At 37.6% G+C, this 17185-nt stretch overlaps 2 protein-coding genes across 2 annotated transcripts in view; one reads left to right on the top strand and one right to left on the bottom strand.

The window, feature by feature from the left end:
- Window positions 1-12851, top strand: part of UBXN8 (UBX domain protein 8) — a 58460-nt gene extending 45609 nt beyond the window's left edge. The window contains exons 8-9 of the transcript XR_009349673.1: window positions 7797-7922; window positions 12702-12851. The gene's annotated coding sequence lies outside the window, so the exon portion shown is untranslated. The remainder of the gene's footprint in view (window positions 1-7796; window positions 7923-12701) is intronic.
- PPP2CB (protein phosphatase 2 catalytic subunit beta) overlaps window positions 1578-17185 on the bottom strand; it is a 37068-nt gene continuing 21460 nt past the window's right edge. The window contains exons 2-7 of the mRNA XM_059156219.1: window positions 13825-14034; window positions 12092-12265; window positions 9473-9562; window positions 9197-9358; window positions 7534-7652; window positions 1578-2279 (exon numbers count right to left, since the gene is read on the bottom strand). Of these exons, the coding sequence (XP_059012202.1) occupies window positions 2207-2279; window positions 7534-7652; window positions 9197-9358; window positions 9473-9562; window positions 12092-12265; window positions 13825-14034 (828 nt within the window). The 3' untranslated portion in view covers window positions 1578-2206. The remainder of the gene's footprint in view (window positions 2280-7533; window positions 7653-9196; window positions 9359-9472; window positions 9563-12091; window positions 12266-13824; window positions 14035-17185) is intronic.

The raw sequence follows: 17185 nt of genomic DNA, 5'->3' as shown, positions 1-17185 counted from the left end.
GGCAGAGAGAGAGGAGGAAGCAGGCTCCCTGTTGAGCAGAGAGCCCAGTGCGGGACTCTATCCCAGGACCCTGAGATCATGACCTGAGCCGAAGGCAGCGGCTTTACCCACTGAGCCACCCAGGCGCCCCTATTTTTTCTATTTTCTAAATTGCATTGTACTCAGAGGTGTCCTATTAAAAAAACTTGACAAAAATGTGTGCTCTATTAGGGCACAGAGATCTACCTTTGTCTATTACATCTTCCTTCCTTTCTTCCTCCCTCCCCCCACTTTCTTTTTTTTGAGAGAGTGCATGAGAATGGGGAGGGCCAGAGGAAGAGGGAGAGAGCATGGAGTTCAACATGGGGCTTGATCTTATGACTCAGATCATGACCTGAGCCAAAATCGAGTTGGACACTTAACTGAGCCACTCAGTTGCCATTCTATTATATAAATCTTATTAAAATGTTTTATTAAATACTCTACATCTTTGACTTAACAATGAGTTGAATTCTGCCATTATAATAAAAACTCGTCAACCTGATTTTTCAGGATTTTTTTTTTTTTTTAAAGATTTTATTTATTTATTTGACAGAGAGAAACCACAAGCAGGCGGAGAGGCAGGCAGAGAGAGAGAGAGGGAAGCAGGCTCCCTGCTGAGCAGAGAGCCCGATGCGGGACTCGATCCCAGGACCCTGAGACCATGACCTGAGCCAAAGGCAGCGGCTCAACCCACTGAGCCACCCAGGCGCCCCAAGATTTTTCAGGATTTTTTATTTTCATAGTGAGACTATTTTGGTATGTACATACAAGTTTAGAATTATGAGTTAGCCCTATTTGTATTAATGTTCTGTTCTTAAATTTTGTCGCAGTGTCTATTTTAATATTAATATAGCTATTGCAGGTTTCCTTTGATTAGTATCTTCCCAGTCTATTCCATCTTTTAATTTTCAACATGCCTGACTTTTTGCTTTTGGTATGTGCCTTGTAATCAGGATATAGTTGGATTTAAAAAAATAAAAAATGACCCTATGTCTTTTAACTAGAGAACTCCATCCATTGCCATTGAGATATTTATTCTACCATCTTGTTTTCTTCTATAAACTTAAAAAACCTAATTTTCTCTCGTGTCTTCCACCCTCCGACACTCACCCTTAACACTGACTCTACATCCACCCCCCTTGGAATTTATATATTAGTAATGAAGCTATTTATTACTTACTATTTCTACTAAACTCTCTTTTGGAGATTAATTCTTATTTCTAGAGCAATGGAGAAAGACAAAATATATTCTGGCTTTTAGAAGATTCTTCCTAGCTATAGAACATTCTACAGTTTTAGCATATACTACATATTTGAATATATTAATATAAACTACCTAGTAAAATGTTTAGAAATAAAAATGGTTTTTATGCTCTAAACTTTTCCAGCCTACTATTTGAGGTTTTCTTCTGAATATAAGCCCAACACAAAAAACATTGCCAATAAATTATCTCAACACAACTATTTATCACAGGTCAAGAGATTTATTTTTTAAGAGGCTTTATATAAAGTGTCAAAAAAGAACTTTTCATTTAAAGGATACCACAGTAAACCAATTTGTTTAAAATGGAAAGTTTATTTGCTCAGTACACCAAATAGGATGCAAGCACTGTCATGACAAGTACACAGAAATATGCAGATCGACAGAAAACAGCCACTTAAATGAAGGGAAACCTTTTTAAATGTTATGACAACATACTCCCAAGAATCTTTTCTTCAGTTAATTTAACTATACATTTTCAATAAAATAAAGGGTAATGGATTAAGTGGAAGTTAGCTTGTGAATTTTTCTTAAAAATAAAACTCCAACTCTACCAATCCATGCCAGTTAAACACTATAACTAAAATTTCCAAGTAAGTGCAAAAGGCAATGAAGGAGTTAGTTACCTTTTTTGCTTGAACAGTCCAGAGGAAAATGGTTACTACAAATACAGCAGGCAAACTGTTAAGACTGACCGATCTAGAACATAGTGTTGTACTAAATTTCAGTCTCAAATTGTGCTAAATGCTCATCATTAGTATGGCACATTTTGGTCCATGATAATGTTTAATGCCAAGACAGATCCCAATTTGTTACAGAAACACATACATTACTGTTGCTTTTTTTGTTTTGTTTTTAAATATATATATTTTAAAAAGCCAGGTATACTTCCACATACAAAGGCAGGTTTTTCCCAGGAGGAATTTACAGGAAGTAGTCGGGGGTGCGCCGGGTAACATGAGGCTCTCCACGACGAGGTGCTGGGTCAAACTGAAGGCTATAAATGGCAAAGAAGCAAGCAAGTAGTTAAAGGATTTGAATTTAAAAGCAAATCCAAGAATAAGACCCTGTAGAAAGAGTGGTACTGATTTCCCCACTTTTACTGTGTTTAGGACTGGAATAACCCCGGGCAGGTCACTGCATGTGTGTTTTTCCGTAAAACTAGCTCACAGAGCTACGATGAAAACTGAAGCAGACAAAATGTCTGATTCAGTGCCTGGTAGAAAAGATTTTCAGTATAATTGTCAGTTGAATGAAACCTGTGAGAATGGACTTTTTTTTTTTTTTTTTTTTTTAGTTCTAGATTTTAGAAGAAAGCATTTAGTCTTTCATGATTAAGAATGATGTTATTAGGGGCGCCTGGGTGGCTCAGTGGGTTAAGCCGCTGCCTTCGGCTCAGGTCATGATCTCAGGGTCCTGGGATCGAGTCCCGCATCGGGCTCTCTGCTCGGCAGGGAGCCTGCTTCCCTCTCTCTCTCTCTCTGCCTGCCTCTCCATCTACTTGTGAGTTCTCTCTGTATAAAATCTTTAAAAAAAAAAAAAAAAAAAGAATGATGTTATTAGGGATGCATGGGTTGCTTGGCTGGTAAAGTGTTGCCTTAGGCTCAGGTCATGATCCCAGGGGAGCAGTGTTGGGTTCCCCACTTGGCATGGAATCTTCTTGTTCCTTTTTCTCTGCCCCTCCTGCTTATAATCTAATAAATAAAACCTTTTTTAAAAAAAATGGTATTAGCTGTGAGGTTTCTGTAGATGACCTTTATCAGGATGAGTATTTTTATTAGGAAAGTGTGCTGGATTTTCACAAATGTTTTTCCTGGCTTAACTGAGATGATCATGTGTTTTTCTGTCCAACAGTTTATTGCTTTGATTTTTCATATTTTGAACCAACTCTGTCTTCAGTTTTTAATACTCTGTTGCAGATTTTTGCAACTATAAGCATCAAGAGTATTGGTTTGTAATTTTCTTAAATTATCTTTGATTTTGGTATTAGGGAAATACAGACCTCAAAGAATACATTGGGAAATGATCCCTCCTATTCTATTCTTAGTCTCGTGAAACATTCCTGTTAATCCCTTTTTAAACATTTAAGTCATTCCATCAGTGAAGTCAACCGGGCTTTGGGGCTTTCCTTTGTAGGAAGTTTTAAAACACTAATTCAACTTTTTCACCTGTTATAGGTCTATTCAGATTTTCTGACTCAATTTTGGCAGTTTATCTTTCTAGGAATTTGTCCATTTTATGCAAGTCACCTAGTTGGTTGCCAGACAGTTATACATTGTATTCCTTTGTAATTCTTTTTATTTCAGTAAGGTCTACAGTGACTTTGGTAATGTGCATCTTCACTGATTTTTGTTTGGCTAGTCTAGTTGAGAAGAACCAACTTCTGGCTTTGGTATTTTTTCCATTTATTTTCTCTTTATTTGGTTTGCACTGGGTTTAGGTTGTTCTTCTGTTCCTAGGGGCTTTAAAATGTAAAGTTAGGTTATGGACTTGATCTTTCTAAAATCTGATTTTTAATATAGGCACTTACAGTTATATACTTCCCTGCAAACACTGCTTTCACTGTCTCTCCTACGTCTTGGCACTTTGTGTTTTCAATTTCCCTTATGATTTATTCTTTGATTCAGGTCATTTAGGTGTATGTAAATTTCCACAGTTATACATTTTCCAGTTCCCCTTCTACTTCTGATTTCTATTTTCAATCCACTGTGTTTGGAGAACATATTTTGTAGGACTTCAATATATATATATATATTTTTAAGGGGGAACAGAGGGAAAGAGAATCTTAAGCAGGATCCATGCCCAGTGTGGAGCCTAACATGGGGCTTGATCTCATGACCCTGAGATTATGATTTGCGCTAAAATCAAGAGCTGGATACTTAACTGACTGAGCCACCCAGACACCCCTCAGTAGTCTTAAGTTTACTGAGGCTTGGTTTATAGCCCAGCATATAGTCAATCCTAGAGAATGTTCCATGTACATTTGACAAAACTGTATTCTGCCACTGTTGGGTGGAATGTCCCATAATGTTAAGTTACAGTACTTCTCAAGTCTTCTATGTCACTGGTGATCTTCTGCCTAGTTCTGTTATTGGAAGTGGCATAATAAAGTCCAACTCTTGTCAAATTGTCTATTTCTCCCTTCAATTCTGTTCATTTTTGCTCCATAGTTAAGTGTGTTGTTTGCAACTGGTATATACTCCTAATGCTTTGACTCTTTCATCACTGTGAAATGTCTTTATGTCTAATTTACAATTTTTATTTTGAAATCTGTTTTGTCTAATTATTAGTATTAACTAGTTCAAGTCATGTGGTTGCTATTAGCATGGTATATTTTTCACCTAATTTACTTTCAACCCATTTGTTTTTAATCTAAATTATACTTTCTGTAGATATATAAAGCTGGATCTTAAAAAAAAAAATCTAGTATTTTTGCCTTTTTGACTGTATAACTTAAACCACTCACATTTAATACGGACATGACTGGACTTATACCTGCCATTTTTTCTTTTTTTGTCTTGTTTCTTGGTTCCCACTTCAACTGCTTTTTTATTAAAAGCATATTTTCTAGTGTGCCATTTAAACTCCTTTAGTAAGTTCAGTTATTTTCTAAATTATTATTGGTTGCTTGAGAACTTAACAATACACAACTTAATTCTACTGCAGTTTATAAATTCTAGTCAATTTAGAGAAATTTACTTCTATATAATAAGTTGCTTTCCATTTCTTAATTTTTTTGCTACTGATGTTAAAATCCCCCAAATGCATTTATAGTTACTTTTTCATACAATCTCATGCCCTTCAAGAAGCTGAGAAAGAGCAGGTGTGTATAGATTTTGTTACATTAACTTCTCATTTTTATCTTCTTCATATTCTTCCTTTGGATTCAAGTTATTAGTTAAACACACATACACGACAGTAACTGTAAATGACAGTATAACTGCATCTTTTTAACGGATTTAAAAACCAGCTACATATAGGTGCAAAAACAATATGGATGTATTTGTAGTGTAGCTGAATTTTTAAGAAATGTAACAGACAAAAGAAGAGCAAAGAAAAGCTTTCCTGGGATCACAGTCACCACTGGGAGACAAGATGACTGTGCACATATATTAGCTATACCCACACAGGAACAATTAGAGGACCATCTGGGGCATTCTTGAAAACATTCCTAAGCCGCACACAGACTATGCTGGGTCAAATAGTTTGCCTCCAAAATTCATGTCGGTTCAGAACCTCAGAATGTGACACTATTTGGAAATAAAGTCTTTACAGATGTTATCAGTTAAGGTGAGGTCTTACCGGATTAGGTTGAGCCCTAAATTACTCTGGTGGTATCCTTTTCTTTTTCTTCTGAGAGAGAGAGAGAGGATGAGCAGGGAGGGGCAGAGGGACAAGAGGAGAGAGAATCTCAAGCAAGATCCATGCTCAACATGGAGCCCAACATGGGGCTCCATCTCATGACTGAGACCATGACCTTAGTCAAAATCAAGTCAGATGCTCAACCAATTGAGCCACACAGGCACCCCATCAATGTGATGGTATCTTTATTAAAGAAGAAACAGATACACAGGGGAGAGTGCCAGGTGCAGACAGACTGGGGTGATGATTGCAGGAGCCACCAGAAGCTAGAGAGAGGCAAGAAAAGATTCTTCTCTAGAGCCTTTACAAGAAACATCACCCTGCCAAAACCTTGATTTCAAACTTGTAGCCTTCACAAATGTGAGAATAAATTCCGGTAAGGCACCCACTTTGTGGTACTTTGTTAGAGCAGCCCTAGGAAACTGAAACATAGATTAATCAACAAAAGGTTATATAACCTTCAATGATACCAGGGGTTTAAACACAATCTCTAACCAAATACTGATCAAGTTACTCTGACCCAGGAGCAACTCCTAGGATGCCAGGCTTAAAAACCCAGCCACATCCATCTCTGATGGTCTGGAAAATGACATTATGTGCATCCTTAAGGCTGCACCCTCTAAGGACTAATCAAACAAGGAAAATCCAAGGTACTAGTATGCTTCGTTGAATTGTGAGCCAAAATATGTATTCTTTCTACTCTGATAGCAACTTCTAGCCATGTATGGTCCCAGTAGGTTCACTGGATTAGGGTGAGCCCTAAAATTTCAGTGACCAAGGGGGCTGGAGCACAACCTCTGACCAGTCAAAGTGGCTTATGCCCACCCAGAGGGAACCTCTAAATAAATCTGTTGTTTAGTTAACACAGGTTTAAAGATTAGGGGGCCTGGGTGGCTCAGTGGGTTAAAGCCTCTGCTTTCGGCTCAGGTCGTGATCCCAGGGTCCTGGGATCAAGCCCCTTGTCAGGCTCTTGCTCAGCAGGGAGCCTGCTTTCCTTCCTCTCTCTCTCTGCCTACTTGTGATCTCTGTCAAATAAATTAAAAAAAAAAAAAAAAATTAACAAAGGTTTAAAGATTAAACCCAGGAAAAAAGTCTGAGCAGGTCCCAGAGTAGAATGACTGTGAAGTAGTTTCTGTACACGGGATCTGGAAAGACGGGGAGGGAACAGGTTATACTGAGCCCAATCCACAGATTCTGGCTATTACTGAGATTTAGTGTATTTTCTAGTCTGTGTTTCTCTATGGGCTGTATGCATTTCAGACAATATTTATTTCAGACAATAATTATTTAGGGCGCCTGGGTGGCTCAGTGGGTTAAGCCACTGCCTTCGGCTCAGGTCATGATCCCAGAGTCCTGGGATCGAGTCCCACATTGGGCTCTCTGCTCAGCGGGTAGCCTGCTTCCTACTCTCTCTCTCTGCCTGCCTCTCTGCCTACTTGTGATCTCTGTCAAATAAATAAATAAATTCTTAAAAAAAAAAAAAAAGACAATAATTATTTAAAATAACCTTCCAGGTAAATAACTGTTTCTGTTGGGGAAAGGGTTTGCCACATTCCTCATTCCACTATTCCAGAAGCAGAAATCCTCCAATTTTAGTAACTGCGTTTAAAATTTTCTTTCTAGGGACGCCTGGGTGGCTCAGTTGGTTAAGCGGCTGCCTTCGGCTCGGGTCATGATCCCAGCGTCCTGGGATCGAGTCCCACATCGGGCTCCTTGCTCGGCAGGGAGCCTGCTTCTCCCTCTGCCTCTGCCTGCCATTCTGTCTGCCTATGCTCGCTCTCTCCCCCTCTCTCTCTGATAAATAAATTAAAAAAAAAATCTTAAAAAAAAAAAAAAATTTTCTTTCTAAAAGCTATTACATATAACCTAAACAATTTTCAGTTACTTACAAGGAGTATTTTAAAGTGTCATCTAATTCCATGATAGCAGCCTGGTTCCCACAACGGTAACAGTAATTGGGCGCACTGAAAATGGTAACCACATTCCGATCATGACACCAATTGTATCCCTGCAATGTTTAAAAAAACAAAACAAAACACAAAACAACATTTCACTATGAAATTGTAATCTTGACATGGGTCAGTTTAGAAAACTAAATTCAAAAATTCCAAATATTGTTGGTGGCAATGTAGTCTTCTCTGCTCCCTTATAGGGTATCCATCCTTAACACTGTGCACCCGCACGGAACGCTACAGTGCACTGCTGGGCCAGGGTACTGTGGTGGGAGCTCGGGAACGGTGCTCTTCCACTGACCTCTATGCTTCGGCTCTTGGCTCAGGTACGTATTAAAATTTCTTCCACAAAGATGGAAGATTTCTTACTTTTCCTTGAGTTACTGCTTTATATATTTTGAATCTATTACTAGGTAAACACAAACTCAGAACTGTTTCTTCCCTAGCCAACTGGGCCAGTTTCCATCAGTAAAGACCTCTTATTTCTATATGCATTTTTTATTTCAGAGGCTGTTCTGATACACATTATTAGCTGTATTTTGGATAATTATCTAACTGATACACCAACATACCATTTTCCCTCTACTTCTCGTCTATAGTGCCATTATGTTTTATTTTTATTTATTTTTTCATTATGTTTTAGATTCATCCCAAGTAGCAGCTGAATTCTGATTATCTAATTCAGAGTCTCAGTATTTTAGGGAAGTAAAAAATTTTAACTATTCACATTTCTTATGATTTTTGATATAATTAGGTTTATCTTTACCATATGAATTTATATTCCTTATTAATAACCATGTTCTCACTCTTCCTTCTCTCACTGTTTTCTCTAACATCTTGAAGTCACTCCCTGATTTAAAAGAATAAAATTCAGGAGCGCCTGGGTGGCTCAGTCCTTAAGCATCTGACTTCAGCTCAGGTCATGATCCCAGGGTCCTGGGATTGAGCTCTGCCATCAAGCACCCCGCTCTGCGGGAAGTCTGCTTCTCCCTCTCTCATTCCCCCTGATTGTGTTTCTTCTCTTGCTGTCTCTCTGTCAAACAAATAAAATATTTTAAAAAATTATTTATTTATTTATTTGACGAGAGAAACAGACAGACAGTGAGAGAAGGAACATGGCAGGGGGAGAGGGAGAAGCAGGCTTCCTGTTGAGCAGGGAGCCTGACTGGGGTTTGATCCCAGGACGTGATTTGAGCCAAAAGCAGATGCTTAACAGCTGAGCCACCCAGGCGCCCCAATAAATAAAAAATCTTAAAAAGAGAGAAAAAAAAAAAAAAAAGAAAAAGAAACATGTGGAGGAGGGGAAGCTGGAAGACAGAGACAGAACAGTAAAGTATGAAAATACATTTGAGGAATCAATGTAGAATACAAGGGGATTTTTTTGATAATATTTTTGAAACTTTTGTCTATGTCTAAATTACTTTCCAGAGTGAGTTTTAATTTTGCTCTGGCCAACTAGTAATTTCCCCTATTCGCTGAAACCAACTCCATTTTTTCTCATTTCATTTAGGTAATAGGGAGGAATGTCTCCCACAGGCTTGTTGCAGAGATCTATACGGATCTGAAACAAAGATCCTCATCCCCTAGGAAAAAGACATACCTCCATTACAAGTTGGTGAGCTCGAGAAACCAGTGTGAGACCATTGGCATGGTTGAATGTTTCAGAGATGTCCTGTCCGAATGTGTAGCCAGCACCACGTGGTGAGATACCCCATCCACCACGATCATCTGGATCTGACCACAACAGATCACACATTGGGCCCTGGCCAAGAAAATTAAGTACATGTTATAAATGACTAACAGTCAAATTGAACTAATTTAGCTTGACCATAATGTGATTATATTTCTTTCTTTTTAAAATTGAAACTAAGTTTACCTCATGTGGAACTTCTTGTAAACGATCCAAAGCTCTTATATGATCCAGTGTATCTATGGATGGAGAGAGGCCACCGTGGAGGCAGAATATCTGTTTGTGAATAAAAAAAAAAGGCTTTATTAAATGCTGAAAGTTAATGGAGAGTAAAAAACTAAAGGTTACAAAATGTAAATCCTAACAGATTTGCTTTACAAAATGAAGTTTAATAATTTTCACTGTTGAGGTGGATCAGTGGATTAATAAGCCTCTGCCTTTGGCTCAGGTCATGATCTCAGGGTCCTGGGATTGAGCCCCGCATCCGGCTCTCTGCTCAGTGGGGAGCCTGCTTCCACCCCTCTCTGCCTACTTGTGATCTCTCTTTCTCTGTCAAATAAATAAATAAATTCTTAAAAAAATATATCACTGTGGAAAATTTTTAAAATACAATGAAAAAGGAAACAAAAATCACATTATTAGAGAAAGCTACCAATACTTTAAAATACTGTTGTCCTTATAATCCTAATACTTTGTGTAGTGTTTTCCCCCTTCTCTAGTGAATGGGATCTCTATTCTTGTGACTCAGCATTACACTTTTTGCTAACATATAGAGTTTTTTTGTTTCTCTAACAGCAAGGACACTACCAATCCTATTACTGGTTCCAACACTTTTTCAGCTTTCTTAAAGAGTTCTCTGAGTACATAAATCATGTTGTTAGCAAAAATATTTATTAGCTTCTCAATGTTTATACCTTTTAATTCTTTTTAATGCTCAGTGCACTGGCTAGGATTTCTAAAACAAAACTGAAAAATACAATTTTTGTTTGTTTTGGATAAAATATCTACTCCCAGACCTATCCTCTAGGGTTCTGATCAGAGAGAATAGTAATAAAAAGTTTTAGAGGGCATTTTTTTCCTGATTTTGATGAGGTTTCTGATGTTTTGCTGATTAAGTACAGTCAGTATAAGTTTCCTTATTCAATTAATGTTATCTTATTTTACTACTTAATTAGTTTTATTTTTTTGGTGCTTGCCATGTCTGGTTTAGTGAGATGATACTTTTGAAGCTCTCCATTCCTAAGCTCTAGAACATAAATTATGCATGTTCCTTAAAGTTTTGGTAGAATTTGCCCATAAAACTATCCAGACCTGATTACTTTTCCAATTTCTTCTAAGTTTGGTAGTCTATTTACATTGGCTTAATTTCTTCAAAAACTATTTTGCTATATTAAATTTCACCTTTTCAAATATAATAAAGCTGTGCCCTGTTACTGTGATATGTAAGCAGATCCATATTGATGGTAACGCCTTATTTCTCATTCCTAGTGATTTTTTGGTTTCCATTTGTGCTTTTTTAAAGATTTATTTATTGGGGGGGGGGCGTGCAGAGTGACAAAATCCTGAAGCAGATTCCCTGCCGAGCTTGAACTGACTTGGGGACTTGATCCCAGGATCCTGAGATCATGACCTGAGCTGAAATCAAGAGATAGATGTTTAAAGAACTGAGCCACCCAGGCACCCCTCCACGTCTGCTTTTATCTTTAATCCTTTAAGTTTATTTTACTATGGCTATTTACTTAAGTTTATTTATTTATTATAAACTTAGTTTATGTATAAATAAATTTATAAATTATAAATAATTTATTATAAACTTAAGTTTATTTACTATGGCCATTCATTGAGTTCAATATTTCACATTTCCTTTAATTTTTTTTTTTTTTTTTTACAAAATGAAATGTGAGATTATGTATTTCCTTGCATTTCACCCCTGTTTACATCCAAAACTTTTGGTCTACATTGTACTTCCACTGTCATTTAGAAATAATTTGTGAACTCTTAAAGTCCACACTGTTTTCTTTCATTTTAGCCAAGTCTAGGCAAAATATTGTTCTTTAAAATTAATTATTGCAGTGTCCAATACCATGGCTGGGAAAATGTGGACTGTCAGGGCCACACAGTAAAGGCTATCACCAAATTCTGAGTGATCTATTATGCCCATGACAATTCTAGGCTTTTATACAGTTTAGGAATTGCAGACTTGCACCACATGTTATTTACTGGTACTGTATGCTTCATATTTAAAGTTAAGTCAGTTCATGTTCACAGGGATTTATCTCTTAGAAACTCAAATATAGAAACTTGCACAATTTTCTTATACTTCTGAATGTTTTACAGTATGTCTACAATACTCGTTACAGGTGGAAAGAAAGCATGCACTTTTTATGTAATACACATTATTGCTTGCAATTCCCATGAAAATAGGAATAAAAAGTTATTACCAGTAACCAGCCAACAATGTTTACGGATGGAGCTAGTTTTAAAAAACAGCTTTGCGTTACACCAGTATTGTACTTCAGGGTCTTAAGCATTTATTTATGATATTTATAATAGGAAAGCATATTGGCAAATTCCTTAGCAATAATATTTACACACACATCTGAGGACAACAGGGAAATCTGCTGATCACAATGTACAGAAAACTTACCCTAATTCTCTATTCTGAAATTTTAATTATAATGAAAAGAGGCAGAGAAGGCCAAGGGGATGCAGAAATGTCATGTAAATCTAAACCCTAAATTACTAATAGAAAATCTTTTCTTACTTTTATTTCTGCCCCACCCACCGTATAAGCACATATCCTACCTGTCCATCTACTAAAGCTGTAAGTGGAAGATAATCAAATAGATCTGTAAAGTATTTCCAAACATTGGCATTTCCATACTTCCGTAGGCATTCATCGTAAAAGCCATATACTTGGGTAATCTGTCGGCTTTCGTGGTTTCCTCTCAATATCGTAATGCGTTCTGGATAACGCACCTGCAGGAAAAGCAAAAGAAATTCATGATACAAAGCATATTTTTACTGGTGTTAAGCACATTAACTTCTGACCCATTTTTTAAAAAAATGGTTCTTTTGTGTGCTGTTACATTAAGTGCTAATTCTTATTCATAGTTAAATATTTTCTCATTTATTATTAACTGACCTTTGAAATATTTATAGTCCATCGTCTTCATTACTATTTATACCACCCTCACTGGAATGCTTACTAACTGATATCTATGTTATTGTAACAAAACTGTATCTGATTCTTGGTCTTTAATATCCTCTTGATTTTCAAAGGTTCACCAGTCTTCTATGTCTTTTCAGAACACTATGTCTTACTGCTGAATGGATACTGATGGCTAAAGATTTGGACCTAAGATAAATTCCCTTATATACTAATTTCTCTCTCCCCTTTTCTTATTTCCCACAGAAAGACTGTATTTGCTAACAAAAACAGGCCTTTGTCAAATTTGAGCAAGACTTCAAATGTATTTAGAGTCTCCTTTTCACAACAAAACAGAGAGACATACAGCATACTATTTGGTCAGGAATGTGTCTGGTAAGAATTCTGTAAACCAAATTAATCTAAAAGTTGCAAATGCCTATTTCAGTTTATATGTATTAACTATCCATTATGTGCCCAACATTAAGCTCACGTTTAAAGTTAGGTACCAGGTCTACATAAATGTAATAATACATGACTTCTGTTTAGGGATTCATCTCATCAAGGAGATAGGAGACATAAATAATACATGGTAAAAAGCCACTATGTGATATATGTAAGGGGTGGGAAATTAAGTTTCTCAGTAATTCAGAGTAAAAGGAATAACGCCAAAGTGGTTGAAGGCTTCAAGAAAGATGTAGGGTTTAAGTAAGTCTTGGCAGAAGAGGTAAGAAGTCAGAGTAACCTTATGGGGAAATCAGATGGAAATAATGAAGACAGGCAGAGCACTGAAACTCTGATCAGAGATACAGAGTTTATGCTACCAAATACTGACAGGCAAATTCAGGCTACACTACAAAGGGCCAGCCAAGCAGTCTGAGCTACCAGCAACATGGAATCTCTGAAGAGTTTGGGGACAGAAGAGTAGTAAGAAGAAGTGTTAAATAACAGAGATTTAATCTTGAAGCATACGTAAGGCAGATTTGGAGGGATCAGCAACATTAGCTCCCATACTTTTACAGTAACTGAAGCTGTGAAGTGATTGTAGACATAATTGTGTGATAGAGAAAAACAGACACAGGAATAACAGACTTCTCAAGGCAAGAATTAAATTGACTATATATGAGGGAAACCTAAGGAAAAGATGGTTCCAAGTCTTCAGCTGTGGATTATCTAAGGGAATGATTTACCAGAATTACGCAGACACACTGAATGTATAATTTTCATTTTTCTCTCTTTTCTAATATGTAAAACCAACTATTATATTTCAAGGGACTGTAAACTGAATAGATCATAAAATATAACAGATGATATGCAATACTGCCATCCTCGCCTTTTGGAAGTTTAAAGCTTGAAAAAAAAAAGTAAAATTGAATTTCATTAATCATACCTTTAATGCCACAAGAAGAGTTACAGTCTCCACTGAATAATAGCCTCTGTCTACATAGTCGCCCATGAATAGATAGTTTGTATCTGGTGATTTTCCACCAATTCTAAAGAGTTCCATAAGATCATGGAATTGACCATGCACATCTCCACATACTGTAACAGGACAACGCACCTCTTGCACATTTGATTCTTTTGTTAAAATTTCCTTAGCCTGTTTAAAAAAAAAAAAAAAAAAAGAAATCATTAAAAGCAACATTTCTTGCACAGTAAAAGAAAAGCCTGGGAAAAAAGACATCTGAAATGAGCCTTAGAAAATCATAAAACTAAAACCACAATTAGATACTGATTATTAGGATAGCTAAATTTAAAAGGTAACAAATGTTTCTGAGGATGTGGAGAAATTGGAACTCTCACACACTGCTGGTGGAAATGCAAAGTGGTACAGCTGCCGTGGAAGAGTCTGGCAGTTCCTCAAGACGTTAAACATAATTACCATGTGATCTAGCAATTCTGTTCCTAGATATAGGCTTAAGAGAAATGAAAACTTAAATTTACACAAGATCAGGGACGCCTGGGTGGCTCAGTTGGTTGGGCGGCTGCCTTCGGCTCAGGTCATGATCCCATCGTCCTGGGATCGAGTCCCACATTGGGCTCCTTGCTCCGCAGGGAGCCTGCTTCTCCCTCTGACTCTGCCTGCCACTCTGCCTGTGCTCGCTCTTGCTCTCTCTCTCTGACAAATAAATAAATAAAATCTTAAAAAAAAAATTTACACAAGATCATGGCAGCTTTATTCCTAATAGCTAAAAAGTGGATAACTACCTAAATGTCCAATAAGTGATGAGGGGATAAATAAAATGTGGTGTTACTTGTTCAACGGAGTATTATTCAGTAATAGAAAGTACTGATACATGTCACAACTCTGGAAACATTGCTAAGTGCAAGAAGGCAGTCACAAATGGCCATATATATTATGACTCCATTTATGTGAACTGTTCAGAAGAGGCAAATATACAGAGACAGAAAATTGCCTAGGGCTGAGAGGATTGGGGGATAAAAGCTAAGAGGTACAGGGGTTCCTTTTGTGGGAAATGAAAATATTGTGGTGATGGATGTCCATATCTGACTCTACTAAAAGCCAATGAGCTGTACACTCTAAATGAAATGCATTATATTCAGTAGGAGTACATCTAGGGGAATTCGATCTCAAAAAGTTGTTTTGGGGGGGCACTTGGGTAGTTCAGTCGGTCAAACATCCAATTCTTGATCTCAGCTCAGGCTCTGATTTCAGGATGAGGAGTTCAAACCCTGCGCTGGGCTCCACGTTGGGCATGCAGCCTACTTAAAGACAAAACAAACTTTCCTTTCCCCCGCAAGAAAGAATCTTTTTAAAAAATATCTTAATTTTTTCAGTGTTCCAAGATACATTGTTTATGCATCACACCAATAAATAATCTTATTTGCATTTTTAAAAAGGTTAATAAAAGTAACAAATCGCTTATTCAAAATTCCGGCAAATAAACATCTTATACCAATTCATAAGCTAACGTTCAACTTCCTTATTCCAACCATTTTATGAATCAGTAAAACTAGAAGGTCCTGAAGGACAGGATTTATATATAAACAATGGCAAATTAAATATATGAACTAAGTTCAAGTTCCTTACACCTCATCTACCCAGCAACTTTGCCTAACTGAAAGAGCCCAGAATCAGAGAAAATTAAAAAAGGCCTCTGAAGTACTAAAACAGATGATAAAAGTGTGTGTACCTCCCCACCAATCTGCCAGAAGAGTCTCTTAGGCCTTCTTCTGGCCCTTTTGTTATGTGCAAAATTCCTCTTCTTTTTTTTTTTTTTTTTTGTAAAATTCTAGTAAGAGATTTACAGCTTCCAGGTCTACGGCTGATTAGGAACAGAAAACCACAAAAGACAAGTGGTAGGAATTGGGACCAAGAATAAGAAACAACCTGAAACAGGGTGATGGCATAGAAAATGATATAGCAACAAAAGTCAAACACTAAGGAGGAAACTTAAAGTAGGACCCAGAAGAGGAGAGCTGAAACTGGTAGGAGAGTAAAATTTTAGGGACATTTCTCTGCCCTGCCAGATGTCATCATCTAGGAGCATTTAAAAACATGAATTTTGAGTTTCTATACATAGGTTCCTATTGCTCTGTATCTCTGTCAACAGACTAACATTCTTGCCAATGCGTGTGAAACAGTATCTTTTAATTTGCACCTCTACTTTTTTTTTTAAAGCAGCTTTGTGTGTGTGTGTGTGTGTGTGTGTGTGTGAGAGAGAGAGAGAGAGAGAGAGAGAGAGAGAGAAAGAGAGAAATGCCTAACTCATAAAATCAGGCTTTTATTTGGTTGTTTATATTTTCCCTATATAGTTGTATCAGTTTTCCCTCTTTATGGTCTGTGCTGCTTGGCTGGGTTTTGTTTTAGAAATTTTTCTCCTGGGGTGCCTGGGTGGCTCAGTTGGTTAAATGTTTGTTTCTGGCTCAGGGCATGATCTCAGGGTTCTGGGATTGAGCCCTGGGTCACGCTTCCTGCTTAGTGGAGAGTCTGCTTCTCCCACTCCTTCTGTCCTTCCCCCCTGCCCTTGTGTACAGCCTGCTTCTGTCTCAAAGAAATAAAATCTTTAAAAAACTTGTTCTCCACAGAGGTCAAAAAAGGCATTTTTGCACTTTTATCCGAGTTTTTTCACACTTCATGTCTTTAATTCAGCTAGAATTTGTTATATGACATAATGTAGGGTTTTTTTTTTTAAGATTTTAAGTAATCTACACCCAATGTGGGGCTCAAAATCTACAACTCCAAGACCAAGAGTCCCACACTCTTCTGACTGAGCTGGCAGGCACCCTGTGATCCATTTTTGACTTGATTTTTCCTAATGGCTAGTCAGCAGGCTCAGCATTATTATTTATACAGCGCCTCCTTTTGTAAAGACCAGCGTTCTATTTCCTGATTTCTTACCTGCACTGAAACAACCCTGTACACCCTCTTAGATTCCCTTATAATTCTTTTTCTGAAGACGCTGCCTGTCCTCTGAACTGCACTGCGGTCACCGCTGACGGCGCCCTGCCTGGCTAGAGTCTAAGCAGTGGTGGTGGAGCTGCCTGGGCCTCACTACGCCCCGCTGCTCCTCTCCTTCCGGATGTGGATGGAATGCCACATGGTGGGATGGGGGCATCTGGCTTCTTGAGCTGGGGCTGAAGGAAGGATGCACAATCTGGAGACATGCAGGAGTCATCTCGTGGAGTGCACCTTGACCCGAAGGAGAGAGAGAATGAGGGCAACAAGGAAATAAACTGCCAACCTGTTTTTTTTCCTTTTATGAACTTCTCTGAGGTATTTGTCTGCT

This window comes from Mustela lutreola, chromosome 18, assembly GCF_030435805.1.
Source record: "Mustela lutreola isolate mMusLut2 chromosome 18, mMusLut2.pri, whole genome shotgun sequence".
Lineage (NCBI taxonomy): Eukaryota > Metazoa > Chordata > Mammalia > Carnivora > Mustelidae > Mustela > Mustela lutreola.
This window is presented reverse-complemented; position numbering and strand designations above follow the sequence as displayed.